The sequence below is a fragment of the Macaca nemestrina genome, chromosome 5 (assembly GCF_043159975.1).
Source record: "Macaca nemestrina isolate mMacNem1 chromosome 5, mMacNem.hap1, whole genome shotgun sequence".
NCBI lineage: Eukaryota > Metazoa > Chordata > Mammalia > Primates > Cercopithecidae > Macaca > Macaca nemestrina.
In genome coordinates this window covers 68,628,086-68,652,792 of record NC_092129.1, presented here as the reverse complement: position 1 = coordinate 68,652,792, position 24,707 = coordinate 68,628,086, and the positions used below count along the sequence as shown (strand labels likewise).

At 44.3% G+C, this 24,707-nt stretch overlaps 2 protein-coding genes across 2 annotated transcripts in view; one reads left to right on the top strand and one right to left on the bottom strand.

Annotated features, from left to right (window-relative positions):
* LOC105489009 (protein-L-isoaspartate (D-aspartate) O-methyltransferase) overlaps positions 1–3,781 on the bottom strand; it is a 64,616-nt gene extending 60,835 nt beyond the window's left edge. The window contains exon 1 of the mRNA XM_071096597.1: positions 3,706–3,781. Within this exon, the coding sequence (XP_070952698.1) occupies positions 3,706–3,766 (61 nt within the window). The 5' untranslated portion in view covers positions 3,767–3,781. The remainder of the gene's footprint in view (positions 1–3,705) is intronic.
* LOC105489161 (nucleoporin 43) lies at positions 1–23,795 on the top strand. The gene is made up of 9 exons (XM_071096594.1): positions 1–329; positions 3,478–3,620; positions 3,938–4,060; positions 6,301–6,378; positions 7,441–7,621; positions 11,826–11,961; positions 13,900–14,051; positions 17,781–17,903; positions 22,372–23,795. The coding sequence occupies exons 1-9, from the start codon at positions 311–313 to the stop codon at positions 22,599–22,601; spliced, it is 1,185 nt and encodes a 394-aa protein (XP_070952695.1). The 5' UTR covers positions 1–310; the 3' UTR covers positions 22,602–23,795.
* Positions 23,796–24,707: the final 912 nt, after the last annotated feature.

Sequence of the window (24,707 nt, the reverse complement as noted above, 5' to 3'; positions counted from 1 at the left end):
GCGGGGGTAGCGTGTGGCCCAGCTGCCCGCGCGTGTGGCTGCTGTGGCTGCTGCGGCTGCCAGGGGGACTGCAGGGAGGCCAGGCTGAGTCAGCGCCACCGCCGCTGCTGCGTGTCCCTTTCTGAGGCCTCGAACCGCACCGACTTCGCCCTGCGGCCGGGCTCGGTAGCCTGATCAGTCGCGTTCCCGGCTGCGTCTCCGGTCACCGAGCGGGACGGCGGGATGGCGGGGTCGATCTTTGCAGACGCTCCTTGTGGTTCCGCAGTCGCTGCTGGGTCAGCTGTTTCGAGCGGCAGATCTCCTCCTATAGATGTCCAGATTGTTAGACGGTGGGCTTCATCCGTTCCTACCTCGCCCAACCCAGTTGACTGGTATTTGGGTCTGTGGAGCCCGAATAACACAATAAGAATAAAACCCAACGACAAAGGCCCTCTCTAACCCGAGTACACCGGCCTCTGGCTTTGTGACAAACATGTCACCGTTAGGCTAAGCAAAGACTTTGGAACCCTGGTTCTAAAGCTGTCAGGGAGTGGAAGAATACCAGGACATGGGGGTGGGGGTTGGGGCAAAGCTTTGTTCCCTTAGAATAATACGAACGTAAAGAATTGCGATTGGTTAAAAAATACCACTGTGTCCTCTGGTGAACGTGTTATTCTCCCGACAAAAGTGTGCATTTCCACCTAATTAAGCCTCACAAATTCCACCATAGCTTTATTGCTATCAGCTCTGCAAGACCATGAGTGAGAAGCTCACTGAGAACATTGCTTGTCGCGTCCAAATCGCTGACTCGTAATTTGACCTGAGACTGACAGAATCCAGCCATCACTTAGTCCAGTAATCTTTTTTTTTTCTTTCTTTTTTTTTTTTTTTTTTGAGACAGAGTCTCGCTCTGTCGCCCAGGCTGGAGTGCAGTGGCGCGATCTCGGCTCACTGCAAGCTCCGCCTCCCGGGTTCAGCTTCCTGAGTAGCTGAGACTACAGGCGCCCGCCACCACGCCCGGCTAATTTTTTGTATTTTTAGTAGAGACGGAGTTTCACCGTGTTAGCCAGGATGGTCTCGATCTCCTGACCTCGGGATCTGCCCTCGTCCGCCTCCCCAAGTGCTGGGATTACAGGCGTAAGCCATTGCGCCCGGCCTCCAGTAATCTGTTGGAAGGAAACAAGGCTAAGACATCTGTGCTACTATGTCAGCACAATTTTCAAATTCTAGTTCTTATCCGATTTTGTAAAATGTGACACTGGCCTGTTTCCCATCCAAAATCATCACTACCTATTTTCTGGGATTCTGTGACCATAAATGAAACTACTGACAAAACTGGGTTTTTTGTTTTTGTTTTTGTTTTTTGAGACGGAGTCTCGCTCAGTAGCCCAGGCTGGAATGCAGTGGCACGATCTTGGCTCACTGCAACCTCCGCCTCCCAGGTCCGCGTTCAAGGAATTCTGCCGCAGCCTCCCGAGTAGCTGGAATTACAGGCACGACCACCATGCCCAGCTAATTTTTTTGTATTTTTAGTAGTAGAGTTTCACCATGTTGGCCAGGCTGGTCTTGAACTCCTGACCTCGTGATCTGCCTGCCTCGATCTCCCAAAGTGCTGGAATTACAGGCATGAGCCACCGTGCCCAGCCAAAACAGTGTTCTTTACTTCAATATTAAACATGAATAAATTGTTGATTTGGGACTGTAACCCACTTAATATTTTCCATTTCATCTTTTCTACAGTTTCTTGATGATCTTCCATTTGGTGAAAAGAAAAAAGTCAAATCCTTGATAGGAACCTGATAACTCTAAAGCTGAGCCAGATGGATTGCATTTACATGCAGTGCTTCCCTAAACTGTCCCTGTGAAGTAGGACTACCAATATCACATAAAAACAACAATAGCATAATGGCCCTTTTTAAAGAAACAACCAACATACAGTTATGAATACCTGTAGTATTAAAGAGGTTCATTTTTTAGATAAGTCATACCTCTTGTATTCAGTAGGATTTACATTCTTTTTTTATTCTTTTTTTTTTTTTTTTTTTTGAGACGGAGTCTCACTCTGTCGCCCAGGCTAGAGTGCAGTGGCTGGATCTCAGCTCACTGCAAGCTCCGCCTCCCGGGTTCACGCCATTCTCCTGCCTCAGCCTCCCGAGTAGCTGGGACTACAGGCGCCCGCCACCTCGCCCGGCTAGTTTTTTGTATTTTTTTAGTAGAGACGGAGTTTCACCGGGTTAGCCAGGATGGTCTCCATGTCCTGACCTCATGATCCGCCCGTCTCAGCCTCCCAAAGTGCTGGGATTACAGGCTTGAGCCACCGCGCCCGGCCGGATTTACATTCTAATTAGGGAGGAATATGCATCTTAAGAAAACTAACGATAGAATATATCCAAAATATATGTAATAGTGGCCTAGATATCAAATGCAAGCTCACGCCTGTAATCCCAGCACTTTGGGAGGACAAGGCAGGCGGATCACCTGAGGTCAGGAGTTCGAGACCAGCCTGGCCAATATGGTAAAATCCCGTCTCTACCAAAAAAAAAAAAAAAAAAAAAAAAAAGCCAGGCATGGTGACACGCACCTGTAGTCCCAGCTACCCTGGAAGCTGAGGTGAGAGAATCACTTTAATCTGGGAGGCGGAGGTTGCAATGAGCTGAGATTGTGCCACTGCACTTCAACCTGGGCCACAGAGTGAGACCCTGTCTTCAAAAAGAAAAAAAGCGATGTTGATTTAGATCAACATTGGCTGGGGGCATCAGGAAATGGTTAAGGAAAGAACAGATCCTTGAAGGATAGGCAGGATTCTGAGGAGTAAAGAGGAAGGGAAGAATATTATAGGTGTAACCAAAAGCCCAGAAGGAACCTAGAAAACTGATTCCTGGGCTATTGACAATAGATATCACAAACCTCATTCTTAATCATGCACATAATTAAATTGACCAAAACTAGGCAATTGGCATCAAAACTAAAACTGGAGTCTTTCAGAATTCTAACTCCAGGCTCTGACAGTGTGTATTAACTTTCAAGCAAAGTATTTGTTTGGGGGACAAGAGGGAGAGGTTTAGGATAGTAGGTTGGCACTGTATTCGAGGTACTTCCATGAGTATTTAAGGATTTTTGAATTGTTTTCTATGCGCAGTGACCTGCAACTGCTTAGGTGTGGTTTCAAGGTGGTTTCTACTGTATTGATTTTGTTCTATTTTTGCTCTTAAATTTTACACTGCACAATTATTGAACACAAGAAAATACTGATATTGTAGATTAGGAGCAAGTCCTACTGCTCAAAGACCAAAGCGCTCTTGCCTTTGCTCAGAGTCGCTCTAGGAGATGGGCCTCTCGGTCTAGGTTCTCCCAGTTTGTATACTGACCGTGCCCACACTGGCTACCGAAGAGAATTGACTCTCTGCAGCCACCGTCTCCCTCCTAAAGTCCCATCCAATCAGGGTTCCGCGGGAAGAGGCGGGGCTGAGAGGCGCGCGTTGTGCTTGCTTTTTGCAGTGCCTGCTGCTTCTGCTTTCGGCATGGAGGAAATTTATGCGAAGTTTGTGTCTCAGAAAATCAGCAAAACCCGCTGGCGACCGCTGCCTCCCGGAAGTTTGCAAACCGCGGAGACGTTTGCTACCGGATCTTGGGACAATGAGGTATCCCCGCTGATAGGGACGAGCCCCTGCCTCTTCCCTCCCTCCGGTTGAGCTGACCCCTGGCCGCGCGCGCGCCAACTCCCACCTTCTGGTTTTTCTCGCACTTCTAGGTCCCTCGGATCCTGTCTCAGGCGCGGTTGCTCCATAGCTCAGAGCCCGTGATGGTGTGCCTGAGCCTCATATCTCGTTACGTTTTAAACTCACCGTACTATTTTGTCTGAGATGTTTTGGAGCAAGCTTTCTGGACGGAAGCGCAACTTTTATTTTCCCAGAGTTGACGTTTATGTCATCTCAAGATAAAACTCTTTGTTTTACAGGAAAATTATGTTTCACTGTGGTCTATTGGAGATTTTGGAAACTTGGACTCTGATGGAGGGTTTGAAGGAGACCATCAATTATTGTGTGATATCAGACACCATGGTGATGTCATGGATTTACAGGTAAATCTGTGTAGCATCCAAAAGCTAACTTTGAAAGTCCTGAGTAATACATTTAAACAAGCAGAGCATCATAAAGGTTGTCTTGTATCACCCCTCATTTACAAAAAACTGAGTGCTCTGTAAGTTATGATTTGGCCGACATCATTTAGCCATTTAGTTGCAGAAAAAGGACTGGGAAAGGGGATGTAGATTTAATCATACTTTTTTATTTATTGACCATCGACTATGTGCTTAAGTACCGTTTGGGGAGCTTTACAAAAATTAATTATTATTGGTTGCCGGTATATCAAGTATTGTTACTTTGTTTTACTAATGAGAAAATTGAGACTAATATATCTTGAGCATGTACTATGTGACAGATACTGTGCAGGGGGATTAACATCATTTTGTTTTTTGAATTCTCATGACAACTCCCTAAGCAGAGATTAGTGCTCCCGTTTTAAAGATTTACCACGATTTGGTGAACTTAACTTGGCCAAAGTCTCAAAACCAGTAGTGAGTGGTGGGGATGAAATTGAGCTTTCTTTTTTTCTTTTTTTTTTTTCTTTTTTTTTTTTTTTGAGGTGAAGTCTCACTCTGTCTCCCCGGCTGGAGTACAGTGGCATGATCTCGGCTCACTACAGCCTCCACTTCCCGGATTCAAGCGATTCTCCTGCCTCAGCCTCCCAGGTAGCTGGGACTACAGGCACAGGCCACCACACCTGGCTAATTGTTTGTATTTTTAGTAGAGACGGGGTTTCACCATATTAACCAGGATGGTCTTGAACTCCTGATCTCGGCCTCCCAAAGTGCTGGGATTGCAGGAGTGAGCCACTGTGCCTGGCCGAAATTAAGTTTTCAAATCCTGGTGTGGAGAGCCACTGCATTTTATTCTATAGAAAGCTACCTAGCCCTGGTGTACGCCTGTAATCCTAGCTACTCGGGAAGCTGAGGCAGGAGAATTGCTTGAACCTGGGCGCAGAGGTTACAGTAAGCTGAGTGCGCGCCAGTCTGGGCAACAAGAGCGAAACACTGTCCCAAAAAAAAAAAAGAAAGAAAAAGAGACAGAGAGAAGAAAGAGAAGAAAGAAAGCTATCTAGCCCTAGGAAAGATCTTTTTTTTTTTTTTTTTGAGACGGAGTCTCACATTGTCACCTGAGCTGGAGTGCAGTGGCACGATCTCAGCTCACTGCAACCTCTGCCTCCTGGGTTCATGCAGTTCTTCTGCCTCAGCGTCCTGAGTAACTGGGACAACAGGCATATGCCTCCATGCCTGGCTAATTTTTGTGTTTTTAGTAGAGATGGGGTTTCACTATGTTGGCCAGGCTGGTCTTGAACTCCTGACCTCGTGGTTCACCCGGCTTGGCCTCCTGAAGTGCTAGGATTACAGGCGTGAGCCACGATGCCAGGACAATATTTTTCCTTTCTTTTTTTCTTTTTTTTTTTTTTTTTGAGATGGAGTCTTGCTCTGTCGCCCAAGCTGGAGTGGTGCAGTGGCACGATCTCGGCTCACTGCAACCCTGCCTTCTGGGTTCAAGCGATTCTTCTGCCTCAGCCTGCTGAGTAGCTGGGAGTACAGGCGCCTGCCACCACGCCCAGCTAATTTTTGTGTTTTTAGTAGAGACGGGGTTTCAACATATTGGCCAGGCTGGTCTCAAACTCCTGGCCTCGTGATCTGCCTGCTTCAGCCTCCCAAAGTGCTGGGATTACAGGCATGAGCCACCGCGCCTGGCTTTTCTTTTTAAAAATTTTTATTCTGTTTTTGAAACTGAGTCTTGCTCTGTCAACCAGGCCGGAATGCAGGGGCTCGATCTTGGCTCGCTGCAAGCTCCGCTTCCCCACAACCCCCACTCATTTTTGTATTTTCGTAGAGACGAGGTCTCGCCACGTTGCCCAGGGTGGTCTTGAACTCCTGAACTCAAGCGATCTGTCCACCTAGGCCTCTCAAAGTGCTGGGATTACAGGCGTGAGCCACCGCACCCAGCCAGGAATGGTATTTTTCTAATGTTTTATTGTGTTGGTCTCAAATTAAATCAATGGCGGGTAAATGTGTCTAGGAAAAAAATACTGTTTATTCATGAAAATACTTTGTATGGCAGTTTGGACTTTCAGCTCCATTAACACATGTTATTTGCTTAGCACTCATAGGCTCTTTGCTTTTTAAAATTGTTATCATTTGCTACTAATTGAGTTAAATAAATGAACAGATTTCCTCCCTGCTAGTATTTCTGAGTCTTTAACAAGCAGAAATTTTCTCTTTAGTTTTTTGACCAGGAAAGAATTGTCACTGCTTCATCAACAGGATGTGTAACAGTTTTCCTTCACCATCCGAATAACCAGGTAAAGAACTTCAGTTTGAAAAGTGATTTTTTTTTTTTTTTTTTTTTTTTTGAGATGGAGTTCTGCTCTTTTTGCCCAGGCACTGGAGTGCAATGGCACAATCTCGGCTCATCACAAGCTCCGCCTTCCAGCTTCAAGTGATTCTCCTGCCTCAGCCTCCCAAGTAGCTGGGATTACAGGCATGTGACACCATGCCCGGCTAATTTTATATTTTTCGTAGAGACGGGGTTTCTCCATGTTGGTCAGGCTGATCTCGAACTCCTGACCTCAGGTGGTCAGCCCTCTTCACCCTCCCAAAGTGCTGGGATTATAGGCATAAGCCACTGCTCCCGGCCAAAGGTAACGTTTCTAATAGACATGCCTAGTAAATATAAGACCCAGTTCGTGTTAAAGGTTTTTTGAGTCATTTAGAAAAAGCTACAGAGATTAATATTTTTTTAATTTATTTATTTATTTATTTTGAGACAGAGTCTCTCTCTGTCTCCCAGGCTGGAGTGCAGTGGCACAATCTCTGCTCACTGCAGCCTGCACCTCCCTGGTTCAAGCAATTCTCCCACCTTAGCTTCCCAAGTAGCTGGGATTACAGGTGTGTGCCACCATACCTGGCTAATTTTTGTATTTTTAGTAGAGATAGGATTTCACCATATTGACCAGGCTGGTCTCGAATTCCTGACCTCAGATGATCTGCCTGCTTTGGCCTCCCAAAGTGCTAGGATTACAGGCATGAGCCACAGCCATGGGCCAGAGATTTATATTTTAGATGTAGGTTAATTTCCATAAGAATACAAAGAGTTGCTTTTGAACATCCAACTGCTTGATCCCTAAAAGTCATTACTATAGTTTGAGATAAATGTGGGGCATTATTAAACAGTATTTCTTTTGAATCTAATTCTATGTATACAGAACTTTGATGCAAATAGTTTCTAGATTTCATTATTCTAAAGGAAAAAAGATTTATTCTTGTAGAAGGATGTGAGTCAGAATTTAAAGATACTCTTGTTGGTAAGAAGTGCTAGTTCCTTAGTACTTTTCTTTAATAGTATCCTCATTTCTGATGCCTAGACTCTGTCAGTCAACCAGCAGTGGACTACAGCTCACTACCACGCAGGCCCTGGCAGTCCTTCCTATAGCAGTGCACCATGTACAGGTGTTGTGTGCAACAACCCAGAAATCGTTACAGTTGGAGAGGATGGTCGAATAAATCTCTTCAGAGCTGATCACAAGGAAGCTGTAAGAACCATAGGTAAGAAAAATTCCAGCCTGGCCAACATGGCAAAACCTTGTCTCTATTAAAAATACAAAAGTTAGGCTGGGTGTGGTGGCTCACCCTGGCAATCGCAGCACTTTGGGAGGCGGATCACCTGAGGTTGGGAGTCCAAGACCAGCCTGACCAACATGGAGAAACACTCTCTCTATTAAAAATACAAAATTAGCCGGGAATGGTGGCACATGCCTGTAATCCCAGCTACTCGGGAGGCTGAGGCAGGAGAATCACTTGAACCCGGGAGGCAGAGGTTGCAGTGAGCAGATTGTGACATTGCACTCCAGCCTGGGCAATAAGAGTGAAACTCTGTCTCAAAAAAAAAAAAAAAGAAAAGAAAAGTGAGCCAGGCATGGTGGCGCATGCTTGTAATCCCAGCTACTCAGGAGGCTGAGGCAGGAGAATCACTTGAACCTGAGAGGCGGAGGTTGCGGTGAGCTGTGATGGCACTCTACTCCCATCTGGGTGACAGAGGGAGACTCCATCTCAAAAAAAGAAAAATCATTGTATTCCTTTCATTCATCACAGAGTAATTGAGTGCTTACCATATACTAAGTAAACACTGCCGGGCATGATGGCTCATGCCTGTTACCCCAGCACTTTGGGAGGCCAAGGCAGGCGGATCACAAGGTCGAGAGATTGTGATCATCCTGGCCAACATCGTGAAAGTCCGTCTCTACTAAACATAACAAAAATTAGCTGGGTGTGGTGGCATGCGCCTGTAGTCCCAGCTACTCAGGAGGCTGAGGCAGAAGAAGCGCTTGAACCTGGGAGGTAGAGGTTGCAGTGAGCCAAGATTACACCACTGCACGCTAGCCTGGCGACGAAGCGAGACTCCATCTCAAAAAAAAAAGTAAACACAATGAGCCGGGCGCGGTGGCTCACGCCTGTAATCGCAATACTTTGGGAGGCCGAGGCGGGCGGATCACAAGATCAGGAGATTGAGACTATCCTGGCTAACATGATGAAACCCTGTCTCTACTAAAAATACAAAAAATTAGCCTGGCATAGTGTCGACAGTTGTCTGTAGTCCCAGCTACTCTGGAGGCTGAGGCAGGAGAATGGCATGAACCTAGGAGGCAGAGCTTGCAGTGAATCGAGATCGCACCACTGCACTCCAGCCTGGGCTACACAGCGAGACCCCGTCTCAAAAAAAAAAGTAAACACAATGTTAAGTGATTGAGGGATATAAAAATATATGGCTGGTAGCAGTGGCTCATGCCTATAATCCCAGCACATTAGGAAACCAAGGCAAGCAGATCATTTGAGGCCAAGAGTTTGAGACCAGCCTGGCCAACATAGCAAAACCCTGTCTCTACTGAAAGTACAAACATTAGCTGGGCATGGTGGCACACGCCTGTAATCCCAGCTGCTTGGGAGGCTAAGTCATGAGAATTACTTGAACGTGAGAGACTGAGAGGCTGCATTGAGCCAAGATCACGCCACTGCACTCCAGCCTGGGTGACAGAGCAAGACTCAGTCTCAAAAAAATACATGTACACATGCACACACATGCACGCACGGCAGGATCCCTTTGTCAAGAGAGTAGGTTGATGAGGCCAGTATGAATGACTGACTAGAAGAAACAGAAACCATTTTTTTTTTTTTTGGCGAGAGGGCATTATCAGATAAAGCATCTGGGAGTAGGTAGTAATTAATAGTTTTTCTGGGTTCTAGACCATAAGTAAGACTGAAAGATGGCGTGCTAGACAAAGGGAATAGGCCAGAGGCAGGATAAAGACATTCAGAGAATGACAAAAAGTATGGTTTGACCTGACTTTAGATATCTATGTAGGAGAGATGAAAGATGAAGCAAGAGAGGGGTAAACTGGGGCCAGATTTCAGAGTCTGTAATGCAAAATCACAGAGGTTTCATCTTTTTTTTTTTTTTTTTTTTGAGACGGAGTCTTGCTCTGTCACCCAGGCTGGAGTGGAGTGGCCAGATCTCGGCTCACTGCAAGCTCCGCCTCCCGGGTTCACGCCATTCTCCTGCCTCAGCCTCCCAAGTAGCTGGGACTACAGGCACCCACCACCTCGCCCGGCTAGTTTTTTGTATTTTTTAGTAGAGACGGGGTTTCACCGTGTTAGCCAGGATGGTCTCGATCTCCTGACCTCGTGATCCGCCCGTCTCGGCCTCCCAAAGTGCTGGGATTACAGGCTTGAGCCACCGCGCCTGGCCGAGGTTTCATCTTTTAGGTAGAAAACTAAGTGTATTGGTTCTCAACTATGCTTCAGTCAGATTTCTCTGAGGCAATTTTTTAACTGTCCACCACTCTAGACCTCTTAAATCAGAATCTCTAGGAATTGAGCCCATGAATCCATTTTGTGAGTGGTTTTTTTAAGATGTAGTCTCACTCTGTCACCAAGCTGGAGTGCAGTGGCATGACCTCAGCTCACTGCAACCTCCACCTCCTGGGTTCACACGATTCTCCAGCCTCAGCCTCCCAAGTAGCTAGGACTATAGGCACACGCCACCATGCTCAGCTACTTTTTGTATTTTTAGTAGAGACGGGCTTTCAACATGTTGGCCAGGATGGTCTTGAACTCTTGACCTTGTCATTCGCCAGCCTTGGCTTCCCAAAGTGCTGGGATTACAGGCGTGAGCCGCTGTACCTGGTCTTTTGTGTTGTTTATTATGATTTTCAGTTTTGAGTTAAGTTGCATTACTTTTTTTTTTTTTTTTTTTTTTTTTCGAGACAGGGTCTTGCTCTGTCACCCAGCCTGGAGTGCGGTGGCATGATCCCAGCTCACTGCAACCTCTGCCTCCCAGGTTCAAGTGATCCTCCCACCTCAGCCTCCCAGGTGTCTGGGACTACAGATGCATACCAGCATGCCCAGCTAATTTTTGTAGAAATGAGGTTTCACCATGTTGCCCAGGCTGGTCTCAAACTCCTGGGCTCAAGTGGTCTGCCCACCTCGGCCTCCCAAAGTGCTGCGATTACAGATGTGACCCACTGCACTGGGCGACTTCACTTATTTGTTAATTAATGACTATTGCCTGGTGGCAGTGTAGAGGAGTGGCACAAACTAAAATCCATAAAGTATATATTAAATTATGAGGCGTAAGTTCTAAACACCAGGAAATCAACAAAAAGGACCATTATGACAATCAGGAATGACTTCATGGAGAGGGCGAGAGTTGATGAGGGTGAAAATGAGTAGATTTGGGATGAGTCTGTAGAATAATAGAAGGTTAGAGTGAGCTCTGTAGGAAGCACTGGGGTTTGGCTCAATAGAATGGAAGTTCTAGGTCAGGGACTAGTGGGAAGTAAGATTGGGTTTAGAGGAGCTTGAACAACTGTCTCAGAAATGCAGGTTAACAATCTTAAGAGTTAAAAAGGAATGTATGAAAACTCAGCCTTCCATTTAGAAAACAGTTCAAGGCCAGGCCTGGTGGCTCACGCCTGTAATCCCAGCACTTTGGGAGGCTGAGGCAGGCAGATCACCTGAGCTCAGGAGTTTGAGACCAGCCTGGCCAACATGGTGAAACTCCGTCTCTACTACAAATACAAAAATTAGCCAGGCAGGCTGGCATGTACCTGTATCCCAGCTACTAGAGAGGCTGAGGCAAGAGAATCGCTTGAACCTGGGAGGCGTAAGTTGCAGTGAGCCAAGAGGGCGCTACTGCCCTCTAGCCTGAGCAACATCCATCTCAAAAAAGAGAAAGAAAACGGTAGGCCAGGCGTAGTGGCTTACGCCTGTAATCCCAGCATTTTGGGAGGCTGAGGCTGGTGGATCAGCTGAGGTCGGGAGTTCTAGACCAGCCTGACCAACTTGGAGAAACCCCATCTCTACTAAAAATACAAAATTAGCCAGGTGTGGTGGCACATGCCTGTCATCCCAGCTACTTGGGAGGCTGAGGCAGGAGAATTGCTTGAATCTGAGAGGCAGTGATTGCGGTAAGCCAAGATCACGCCATTGCACTCCAGCCTGGGCAACAAGAGTGAAACTCCGTCTCAAAAAAAAAAAAGAAACAGAAAACAGTTCAGACGTCCTGTGAGTAATATTTTTCCATCCAAAGAGAATCCATTTAAACATATACATTACCATGCATTTTTCTATAGAAATTTAAATTATAAGTTACTGGAAATTGTAATATATCAATCCATGAAAGGAGTGTTATTTAAGATTTTCTTGGAAAAAAAGGGGACTCATTAACACATACTACCATTTTTTAAATTTTTAGACAATGCAGATAGTAGTACACTCCACGCTGTAACCTTTCTTCGAACTCCTGAGATTCTTACTGTAAATTCAATTGGACAGTTGAAAATATGGGATTTCAGACAACAAGGAAATGAACCTTCTCAGATATTGTCACTGTAAGTGTTGATTTGTAATTTCAGTAATGTAATCCAAAAATTAATGTGTTAGGTTGTTTATAGCTACTGGCTTTAAGCCATATTGTATTTTAATTGCATTTTAAGAGGGAGATCCCTGATTAAAATTTGGTAGAGCAAGCATTACTTGATGGGGTTGATACTACTATGCTTCATTTAGTAATTATTTGTTATAGTGATTCAGAGCCTTTACTCTTTGAAGTTTGTATTATTTCATGGAGAACTTATTTCTGCTCTTTCAGTGATTGTTTAATGGATAAAATATACTGCAGATGTAATGATTGGGGGGAAAATATAATTCCAGATATTTTTTCTGAGCAGAAATCCCCCTTTTTAGGTATACAACCTTCTCTCATAAGAAAATAGAATGTATCACACTGAAAAAATAGTTACATAAACTAAGCATTAAATAAGGTGATAAATCATACTTAGTATACCTGATGTATGAATTTTTAAATAATCTAATAAGTGGAAATGTGATTTGTACATCTTACCATCGGATTATCTTTCATTCTATGTCTTCAGATTGAAGTGAAAATAAATAATTGTGGCCTTGAATTATTTCCAAATTGTACTATTTAGAAATATATCTAATTTAGTTCATTTTTTTGGTATCATTAAGATTCAGCCAGGCCGGGCATGGTTGCTCATGCTTGTAATCCCAGCACTTTGGGAGGCCAAGGCGGGCGGATCACTTGAGGTCAGGAGTTCGATACCAGCCTGGCCAACATGGTGAAACCCCATCTCTACTAAAAATACAAAAACTAGCCAGGCATGGTGGCGTGTGCCTGTAGACCCAGCTACTCGGGAGGCAGAGTTGGCGGTTAACCAAGATCAAGCCATTGCATTCCAGCCTGGGCAATAAGAACAAAACTCCGTCTCAAATAAAGATTCAGCCAGTAGCTCCAGCCACTACGTTGTCACTTAGTTACCATATAAAACATGTTTCTTGACTGAGCATGGTGGCTCACGCCTGTAATCCCAACACTTTGGAAGGATTATCTGCAGTGAGAAGTTTGAGACCAGCTGGGGCAACACAGTGAGACCCCATCTCTACAAAAATTTCTTAAAATAGCCAGGCATGGTAGCATGTGCGTGTAGTCCTAGCTACTTGGGAGGCTGAGGCAAAAGGCTCTTTTGAGCCCAGGTTGCAGCAAGCTGTAGACAACACCACTGCACTCTAGCCTGGGTGACAAAACAAGACCCTGTCTTTTTTTTATTTTTTTATTTTTTGAGACAGAGTCTCACTCTGTTGCCCAGGCTGGAGTGCAGTGGCATGATCTTGGCTCACTGCAACTTCTGCCTACCAGGTTCAAGCGATTCTCATGCCTCAGCCTGCCAAGTAGCTGGCACTACAGGCATGTGTCACTATGCCTGGCTAGTTTTTGTATTTTTAGTAGAGATGGGATTTCGCCATTTTGGTCTGGTTGGTCTTGAACTCCTGTCCTCAAGTCATCCACCTGCCTTGGCCTCCCAAAATGCTGGGATTATAGACATGAGCCACTAAGCCTGGTCAAGACCCTGTCTCTTAAAAAACCAAAAAAACAGGCTGAGTATAGTTACCAGTCATCCCAGCACTGGAGGCTAAGGTGGCTAGATCACTTGAGCCTGGGAGTTTGAGACCAACCTGGGCAACAAGGAGAAACCCCATCTCTACAAAAATACAAAAAGTTAACCAGGCATGATGGTACACACATGTACTCCTAGCAACTCAGGAGGCTGAGGTGAGAGGATCACCTGAGCCCAGGGAGTTTGAGTCTTCAGTGAGCAATGATCGCAGCACTGCACTCCAGCCTGGGTGAAGCCTTGTCTCAAAACAAACAAGCAACAACAACCACCAAAAAAAACATGTTTCCTGTGTTACACAAAGATAAATTATACTTTATTTGATTTTGATGTCATTGTTATCTCCCACAAAAGGACTGGTGACCGAGTGCCACTCCACTGTGTTGATAGACATCCCAACCAACAGCATGTTGTAGCTACTGGTGGCCAAGATGGAATGTTGAGTATTTGGGATGTTAGACAAGGTACTATGCCTGTGTCTCTGCTGAAGGCTCATGAAGCTGAAAGTAAGTATTGTGGAGATACAAAAAGTTTGTATTGGGTGAGTTATATGACATATAATAAGCACCTTTCCATAATGATACATGTGGATCATTTTACATTGTAGCTTTTAATGACTGAATTGTGTAAATTTAAATAATTATCTAATTTCTTTTTACTTGACATTTGCGTTCTTTAACTTTTTTTTTTTTTTTTTTTTTTTTTTGGAAATGGAGTTTCACCCTTGTTGCCCAGGCTGGAGTGCAGTGACGCTATCTCGGCTCACCACAACCTCCGCGTCCCAAGTTCAAGCGATTCTCTTGCCTCAGCCTCCCAAGTAGCTGGGATTACAGGCATATACCACCACACCCGGCTAATTTTATATTTTTAGTAGACACTGGGTTTCTCCATGTTGGTCAGGCTGGTCTTGAACTCCTGTCCTCAGGTGATCTGCCCGCCTCAGCCTCCCAAAGTGCTGGGATTACAGGCATGAGCCACCATGCCCGGCTTTTTAAAAGACAGGGTCTGGCTCTGTCGCCCAGGCTGGAGTGCAGTGGTGCAGTCACGGCTCACTACAGCCTTGACTTCCAGGGCTCAGGTGATCCTCCTGCATTAGCCTCCCAAGTAAATAGGACTATAGGTGTGTGTCACCACGCCTAGCTGATTTCTTGTTGTTGTTTGTTTTTTTGTAGATAATGGGGTTTCACTTTATTGCCCAGGCTGGTCTCAAACTCCTGGGCTCAAGTGATCCTCAGGAAATGCTGAGTTTACAGGTATGAGTTATGAGCCACCACACCAGCCACAGGTTTCATTCTTTTTTTTTTTTTTTTTTTTTTTTGAGACGGAGTCTCGCTCTGTCGCCCAGACTGGAGTGCAGTGGCGCGATCTCGGCTCACTGCAAGCTCCGCCTCCCGGGTTCACGCCATTCTCCTGCCTCAGCCTCCGGAGTAGCTGGGACTACAGGCGCCAGCCACCACGCCCAGCTAATTTCTTTTTGTATTTTTAGTAGAGACGGGGTTTCACCGTGTTAGCCAGGATGGTCTCGATCTCCTGACCTCGTGATCTGCCCGCCTCGGCCTCCCAAAGTGCTGGGATTACAGGCTTGAGCCACCGCGCCCAGCCAGGTTTCATTCTTATATCCAAAACTGTAGTGGAATCCTTAGATATTTATCTGTATGTACTTTTTTTGAGACAGGGTCTCTGTTGCCTAGGCCGGAGTGCAGTAGTGGTGTGATCATAGCTCATTGCAGCCTCGAACTCCTGGACTTACACAATTCTCCCAAAGTGCTAGGATTGCAGGCATGAGCCATTATTCCCATGCCCAGCCTTATGTACTTATTTTCTTAGGATAATTTTTTAGAAGTAGAATTGCTAGGCCAGACCTTTTGCATAATGCACTGACAGATTTTTCTACACAAAAATAATACCAGTTTAAGCCAGGCACATTGGCACTTGCCTGTAGTTCCAGCTACTCAGGAGCATGAAGTGGGAAGATTGCTTGAGCCCGAGAGTTTAGGCCAGCTTAAGCAACATAACCTCTTTAAAAAGTTAGTAATACTAGTTTAAGGCAGGTGGGTGACATGCACTAGCTTCTTGGGAGGCTGAGGCAGGAGGATTGCTTGAGTCCGGGAATTCAAGGCTGCAGTGCATTATGATTGCACCTCTGCACTCTAGCCTGGACAATATAGTGAGACTTCGCTCCCTGAAGAAAAGTAATAAAAATCATACCATTTTATATGCCATAGTGAAGTGTGCCAGAATGCCCTTTTCCCATGCAAATGCAGGCTCTTTGTCATATTTGCTAATACATGTGCTCCTCAATTTATTGTTGCATCATTTTTTTTAACATGAATGATAGATTTATAAGCTTTTTTTTTTTTTTTCTTTTGATTCTGGTGGAGATGATTTAGCTGAGTAGCTGAGGCTACATGCATGTACCACTACACCTGGCTAATTTTTTATTTTTTGTAGAGACAGGGTCTCACTATGTTGCCCAGGCTGGAGTGCAGTGTCGTGGTACCTCACTTAAGCCTTAACCTCCTGGGGTCAAGTGATCCTCTTGCCTTGCCCTTCTGAGTAGCTGGGACTATAGATATGTGCCACTACACCTAGCTAATTTTTTTTATTGTTAGATTTCTATAGAAATTATGATTCCATAAAAGATTTTGAGGAAATGAGGAAGACTGGTATCTTTCAGAATTGAATGTGATTTTGGAATATATAGAATTTCTTTGGGGCTGAGCGTGGTAGTTCATGTCTATAATTCTAGCACTTTGGGAGTCCTAGGCAAGCAGATCGCTTGAGCTCAGGAGTTTGAGACCAGCCTGGGCAACATGGAGAAACCCTGTCTCTGTTAAAAATACAAAAATTAGCCAGGTATGGTGATGCATGCCTGTAGTCCTAGCTACTGGGGAGGCTGAGATAGGCGGATTGTTTAAGCCTGGAAGGTCAAGGCTGTAGTGAGCCATGACCATGCCAAAAATAAAAAGCCCTCCATCTGAAACTGGATCCAAATTCTTGGAACATTTCCAAATTTTGGTTTGCTAGAAGTCAGTTGCTATTTCTCTGATAAAGGCCAGAAGTATTCAGAATCTTGGCATTAACCAATATTGGATATTGCCTCTTAGAAATTCATTTTTGTATTTATATTAGGGTCTTTCTCAGTTTTTCCAATAATATAATCTTCATATGTTAATGACACCGGAATTGAAAAATAAGACAACTTACCAATTAAAAAAAAACTTTTCCGTAAAAAACAGTCATTCCTAGCTGGGCACACACCTGTAATCCCAGCACTTTGGGAGGCTGAGGCAGGAGGATTGCTTGAGGCCAGGAGTAGAAGACCAAGGTAGACAACATAGCAAAATACTGTCTCTGTTTTTAAAATTTTAAAAAAAGCTTTTCATAAAGTAATAGGGTTAAATGTTTTAGCAATTCTTTTCTTTTCTTTTTTCTTTTTCTTTTTTTTTTTTTTTGAGATGTAGTTTTGCTCTTTTTGCCCAGGCTGGAGTGCAATGGCACAATCTCGGCTCACTGCAACCTCACCTCCCGGGTTTAAGCGATTCTCCTACCTCAGCCTACCAAGTAGCTGGGATTACAGGCACCTGCCACCATACCGGGCTAATTTTTTGTATTTTTGGTAGAGATGGGGTTTCACCATGTTGGTCAGCTGGTCTCGAACTCCAGACCTCAGGTGATCCACCCACCTTGGCCTCCCAAAGTGTTGGGATTACAGGCATGAGCCACCGTGCCCAGCTACTATTTTCATTTATTTCCTTGCCCAGTACACAAATTTATTTGGCTTCTTTTTCCTTTTTTTTTTTTCTCAGTCTCACTTTGTCACCGAGGCTGGAGTGCAGTGGTGCAAGCTCGCGCAACCTCCGCCTCCCAGGTACAAGTGATTTTCCTATCTCAGCCTCCTAAGTAGCTGGGACTACAAGCATGCACCACCACGCCTGGCTAACTTTTGTATTTTTAGTAGAGATGGTATTTCACCATGTTGCCCAGGCTGGTCTTGACCTTAGCTGATCCACCCGCCTTAGCCTCCCAAAGTGTTCTTTTTCCTTTCTACATGTTATAGGCATTGGAAAGTTATGTTATGTCTTTAATTCTGAAACCTTTAATTTTTATGATAGACTTGAGGCTTGAAGGTATGTGATGGAGGATAATGGAAGATGGTGCCTAGAGATGGGGGTTTAATGTTGTTTGTTCAGCGAATCTGCACAGGAATGAGCTTCTTGATTCTTGTCTCTTAGTGTGGGAAGTTCACTTTCACCCATCCAACCCAGATCATCTATTTACCTGCTCTGAAGATGGATCCCTCTGGCACTGGGATGCTTCCACAGATGTACCTGAAAAGTCGTCACTCTTTCACCAAGGTACAACTTTTTAATGAATACTCTTACGTGTAATCTCTCTTTTTTTTTTTTTTTTTTTTTAAAAGACAGAGTCTCACTCTGTCACCCAGGCTGGAATGCAGTGGCACGATCTCAGTTCACTGCAATCTCTGCCTCCGGGGTTCAAGTGATTCTTGTGCCTCAGCCTCTCGAGCAGCGGGGACTACAGTCATGCATCACCATGCCTGGCTAATTTTTTTGTATTTTTAGTACAGATGGGGTTTCACCATGTTGGCCAGGCTGGTCTTGAACTCCTGATCTCAAATGATCCGCCTGCCTCAGCCTCCCAAAGTGCTGGGATTACAGGAGTGAGCCACCATGTTTGGCCTTTTTCTTTTCTTTTTTTTTTTTTTTTGGATACAGAGTCTTTTTTTTTTTTTTTTTTTTTTGAGACGGAGTCTCGCTGTGTCGCCCAGGCTGGAGTGCAGTGGCCGGATCTCAGCTCACTGCAAGCTCTGCCTCCCGGGTTTTTACGCCATTCTCCTGCCTCAGCCTCCCGAGTAGCCGGGACTACAGGCGCCCACCACCTCGCCCGGCTAGTTTTTTGTATTTTTTAGTAGAGACGGGGTTTCACCGTGTTAGCCAGGATGGTCTCGATCTCCTGACCTCGTGATCCGCCCGTCTCGGCCTCCCAAAGTGCTGGGATTACAGGCTTGAGCCACCGCGCCCGGCTGGATACAGAGTCTTAGTCACCCAGGCTGGAGTGCTGGAGTGCAATGGTGCAGTCTTGGCTCAGTGCAACCTCTGCCTGTCGGGTTCAAGCTTTTCTTGTGCCTCAGCTTCCCTAGTAGCTGGGATTACAGGTGTGTGCCACCACACCTGGCTAATTTTTTTGTATTTTTAGTAGAGATGGGGTTTTGCCATGTTGGCCAGGCTGGTTTCGAACTCCTGGCCTTAAGTGATCTGCCACCTCAGCCTCCCCAAAATGCTGGGATTACAGGCGTGAGCCACTGTGCCCAGCCTGTTATGTGTAATTTTATCGTACTTTAATTTTGTTTGTTTTGTTTTGTTTGAGACAGGGTCTCACTCTGACATGCAGGCTGGACTGCAGTGGCATGGTCACAGCTTGCTACATCCTCGCCCTCCTGGACTCAAGCAATCCTCCTGCCCCAGCCTCCCAAATAGCTGAGAGCAGAGGTTCTTGCCACCACAACCAGCTAATTAAAAAAAATTTTTTTTGTACAGACGAGCTCTCACTATTCTGCCCAGGCGTGTCTTGAACTCCTGAGCTTAAGTGATCCTCCTGCCTGGGCCTCCCGAGGTGCTGCTGTTACAAGCATGAGCTGCTGTACCCAGCCTTGTTATACTTTTAAATACCAAATTAGACATCCTTGTAGTTTTTACTTAATGGCAAAACATTTTTATTCTCTTGCCTCAGAGTAAATTTGAGTATCCCAGGGCTTGAAATCTGACTGTCAAGTTACTTACTACTGTATGGCTGATGGCTAGAAATGCTGTAAGCTGGCTCACTTGAGACAGCCAAGGTTCTTCTTTGTGAGTGCCATTGACCTAGACCCTCATGCCATAGCACAGACACAGGCAAATCTTTTATATTGCATTGCCAAGTTTGTGTGAATGGCAAGAAAAAAGTTGATATTTGATGTAACTGAGGGTACTGGTTTTTTCTCAAGTTGTGCCGGGTGTGGTGGCTCATGCCTGTAATCCCAACACTTTGGGAGGCCAAGGCGGGTGGGTCATCTGAGGTCGAGAGTTCGAGACCAGCCTGACCAACATGGAGAAACCTCATCTCTACTAAAAATACAAAATTAGCCTGGTGTGGTGGCGCATACCTGTAATCCCAGCTACTCAGGAGGCTGAGGCAGAAGAATCACTTTTACCCGGGAGATGGATGTTGCAGTGAGCCGAGATCGTACCATTGTACTCCAGCCTGGATAGCAAGAGTAAAACTCCGTCTCAAAAAAAAAAAAAAAAGAAAAGGGCCTGCTTTTCCTCATTATAGTCAGTGGTAGGTTATGGTCAGCCAAAAACCATTCTCTTGTTGTAATCAAGGGTTTGTAGGTTTTTGCATTTTCCAAGTTTCCTGTTTTTGAGGGTTTGTCTGTGGTTCCATAGTTCTTTTGCTTATTCATTCATTCAGAAATATTTACTGAATGCCTATCATGTAGGCATTCTTCTAGGTGTTAGGGCATATAACAGTGAGCAGAACGAAATGTCAACACGCATAGAGCAAATATTCTAGTAGACAGTTAAAAAATAGATAATGTATCAGTAAGAGTCCAATCAGAATGTCAGAAACTACCTTTGATGTAGAGGGAATTGGTCTCACATGTGTTAGAAGGGCTGGGAAAACAAAAGGTAATAGGAGAGGGGTTGGGAGAACAAATAGGAAAAAAGGGAGCACCCAGAAATAATAATTGTTAGTACCCCTGCTACTGCATTGTTGAAAATGCTATAAAAGTTTGTTCTGAATCAGCAGAAAAGGCGCTCCCTCAACCAGGCTGGAACTACCACCAGTGTTGTTGCTAGAAACCTGGAGCAGGAAGGAGCTGCTTCTCCCATCTGTCTTCCAGTCACTCACCATGAATACCTGCTATTGGCAAGGCCCATCTGGATGGCAGATGCCAAAGCAGCCTGGAAAGTGGAGTTTGCTGACTTCCACCCCCTACAGTATATAGCAGAGCACAGAAAAGTGGAAAGGAGACCGAAAAGAAAAAGGAGGCCGGGCGCAGTGGCTAACGCCTGTAATCCCAACAATTTGGGAGGCCAAGGTGGGCAGATCACCTGAGGCCAGGAGTTCGAGACCAGCCTGGTCCAACGTGGTGAAACCCTGTCTCTACTAAAAATACAAAAATTAGCTGGGCGTGGTGGTGGATGCCTGTAATCCCAGCTACTTGGGAGGCTGAGGCCGGTGAATCGCTTGAATCTTGGAGTTAGACGTTGCAGTGAACCAAGATCGTGCCATTGCACTCCAGCCTGGGCAACAGAGTGAGACTCTGTCTCAAAAAAAAGAAAAGAAAAAGGAAAATAATGTGGCCAAATACACTGCTAATTACCATGAAGAAGAATACACAAGAGTAGGTGGAAAAACTATAATAAAGACAGGGGTGACGGGAGCTACTCTAGTTAGAGAGTCGTAAGAAGAAGCCACTTGGCAGAAGGAACATTTGAGCAGAGACTTAAGAGAAGTGAAGGTGTAAGTGACATGAAAGCATTCTAGGCAGAGGAAACAGCAAATGCTGAGGACCTGAGACAAGCAGAGTACAGCAAGGACACCTTGGTTGCAGCTCAGCCAGCAGGGTAGAGTGGTGGGAGATAGGGACTGGTGGCTGAGGAGACCTGGGACTTTGTAGCCCATGATAAGGACTTTATGGGAGAGCGGGGAGAAAAGTAGAAACAAGGAGATGAGGAAGGAGTCTTATCACAGTGGCTTGAATAATGTGTTAATTTTTACAGTGTGCAAGAGCAATGTAAAATGTAGGGGCAGTAAAAGATAAAAACTAAGGGGAAAATATTCTAAAAATTCTCCAGAAAAATTCTGGAGTGAAGAGCATGTGTGGAGCTTGCATGTATGTCTATGCTAACTTCATCTACAGAGAAACAAACAGTTTCATCTAAGGATTAACTAAGTATGTACTTGGTTTTTACTTCCTTCCCTAACCGCACAGTCTTGAACTTGCAAATTTACTTTTAAGGAACCTTGGTTAGACTGGAAATAAAACTTTATTCTGTGTCTACTATTGCAAGGCACAGTATTAGACACTGTGAAAAAGTAAAACAGATGTAAAATATGCATCCTGCTCTTAAGACGTTCTTAGTCATGGACAGAGGCATGGAAAGTTCAATTAGGATATAAGAATTGTTATAAAGTAGTAAATTAATGGTACATACAAGTGCTGAGGGTTCCAGGAAAGAGAAAAACGTGAAGTAGAGGTTGTCTTCAAAGTTTTCTTAGAAAAGGAAGTTCAGCCATATTTTAAAGGATCAGCAAGATTTTAAATGTACTAATCTTTCAGCTTCAAGACATAAGGACTTGGCACAGAGCACTTAGCACAGAACCTGGTGCATAGTAGGTACTCAGTCATTTGTTGAGTGAATTAAATTTGTACTTATTTGATATTAAACCAAGTTGAGAGGAAAGTAAGTTGGAAATAATGTCTTTCTTTATTCAACTTGTCTGCTGGCCATTTTGCTACGTTTCTGAGACTTTCCGTTAAAAGATGAACAGAAAGACAGTCAGTTGAAATCATCTGCTTTGCCTGAAGATGTCAAGTTTGGTATCCAGAGTATCCCATGGAAATTTCAATATTTAATATCACTGAATAAGCCTTTGGTCAAAAGTGGTGATATATAATAATGGAATTATTAGCCTATTATTCTGAGAATTAAACACATTGATATCATCACCTTTCTAAATACCAGTAGAAGTTTGGATGTTTACTAATATAAAAATCATCTTGAAAGATTTCTTCCTTTTCTTTTTTTCTCCCAGGAGGAAGAAGCAGTACTTTTTTGTCTCATAGCATTAGTAACCAAGCTAACGTTCACCAGTCTGTCATTAGCTCCTGGCTCAGCACTGATCCTGCAAAAGACCGAATTGAAATCACAAGCTTGCTTCCCAGTAGGTCTCTGTCTGTGAACAGTTTAGATGTTTTAGGTCCTTGTCTTGTTTGTGGAACCGACGCAGAAGCAATTTATGTTACTAGACATCTTTTTTCATAGAAGTACTGTAATTATAAGATTTCAGATAGAACATACAATTAGCCCTTTGAAATCCAACTTCTGTGCAAAATTTTATTATCAGAAAATGCAAGATTTGCAGGGGAAACATCAGTAAACTATCATTAATGTCAATGCCCAGTTTTGGCTTTTGTTAGCCTGACACTCCCACACAGTTGTAGGATCCGGTAGATGACTGATGGCAAAATATTGTGAACATGTGGAAGAAAATCAGTGGGATTCCGGTGCTGATGAATAGGTTACCTTCAGAGTATTATTGACAGCTCATGGAACTAGTTCTTTATTTTTGATGCTGTGGGAATTAACACATCAGTAGTGGTTATGGGAACCACCAACAGGTTCCTACAGTTTTTATCAGTAGTATGTGGAGTATATGCCTTCCTAGTGGCAGTTGCCAATGTTAACGATTATTCTTTTTATTGCAAGTATTTCCTGTGATCCTTCCACACTTTATTTCCTTAATAATAATAATAATAAACTTTTTCAGAAAGAATTGAGTAGAGCAAAAATGACAAAGATGTATAGCTGTGTTCGATTTTTTTTCTTTCTTTCTTTTTTTTTTTTTTTTTTTGAGGCAGAGTCTTGCTCTGCTGCAGTGCAATAGTGCGATTTCGGCTCACTGCAACCTCCGCCTCCTTCCAGGTTCAAGCGATTCTCCTGCCTCAGCCTCCTGAGTAGCTGGAACTACAGGGGTGCACCACCACGCCCAGCTAATTTTTGTATTTTTAATAGAGACAGAGTTTCACCATGTTGGCCAGGATGGTCTCGATCTCTTGACCTCATCATGATCCACCCGCCTCGACCTCCCAAAGTGCTGGGATTACAGGTGTGAGCCATTGTGCCCATGCTGAAATTTTTTTAAGGTGAAAATGTTTTGACAAGTTCCTTTTTCAGAATAGGTTTTTGAGCAGAACTCTTTCAGCTCCTTAGACCCAACTTTATTTTTGTTGAAAAGGAAAAGATAAAACATTTTTCCTAAGGAATTTAGCTTTTGTTTAGCTTCACAGCATAGTTGAAAGTTGCCAGACTGAACATTGTGCAATAAAGTAGAATTCTATATTGATAAGCGAACTGATTTCCAAACTAGAATTTGATAGATAAAAGTATTATTAATCAAATGATGATATGATCAGAGTAAAGAATTTTGCCATTGGCCGGGCGCGGTGGCTCAAGCCTGTAATCCCAGCACTTTGGGAGGCCGAGATGGGCGGATCACGAGGTCAGGAGATCGAGACCATCCTGGCGAACACGGTGAAACCCCGTCTCTACTAAAAAAATACAAAAAACTAGCCGGGCGAGGTGGCGGGCGCCTGTAGTCCCAGCTACACAGGAGGCTGAGGCAGGAGAATGGCGTAAACCCGGGAGGCGGAGCTTGCAGTGAGCTGAGATCTGGCCACTGCGCTCCAGCCCCGGCGACAGAGCGAGACTCCGTCTCAAAAAAAAAAAAAAAAAAAAGAATTTTGCCATTTTAAGTCTTTTGTTTTAGCCACCTGTAGTCTTACCAACCATCTTTATCCTTGTCTGCAGGGATAATAATAACCTAATGTAGTGTTTTAAGATAATTTAATGATACTATCTTTCCAAAGTTTGTTAGATTTTAAATGTATTATTGAGCTGAGACCTTAATGACAAATCACTGCTATAAGACAATTGAAGTGTTCATTTACTTTGTAATTCCAATAATCATAGTTACGGAATTATGGTAAGGTTTTGCTTTTCTGTCCTATAAATATATATATTTTTTGAGATGGGGTTCTGCTCTTGTTGCTGAGGCTGGAGTGAAATGGCACGATCTCAGCTCACTGCAACCTCCGTCTCTTAGGTTCAAGCAGTTCTCCTGCCTCAGCCTTCCGAGTAGCTGGGATTACAGGCATGCGCTGCCACACCCTGATAATTTTTTTTTTTTTTTTTTTTTGAGATGAAGTTTTGGTCTTTCACCCAGGCTGGAGTGCAGAGGCGCTACTCTCGGCTCACTGCAACGTCCACCTTCTGGTTTCAAGTGATTCTCCTGCCTCAGCCTCTGGAGTAGCTAGAATTACTTACAGGTGCTCATCACCACACCCAGCTAATTTTTGTATTTTTAGTAGA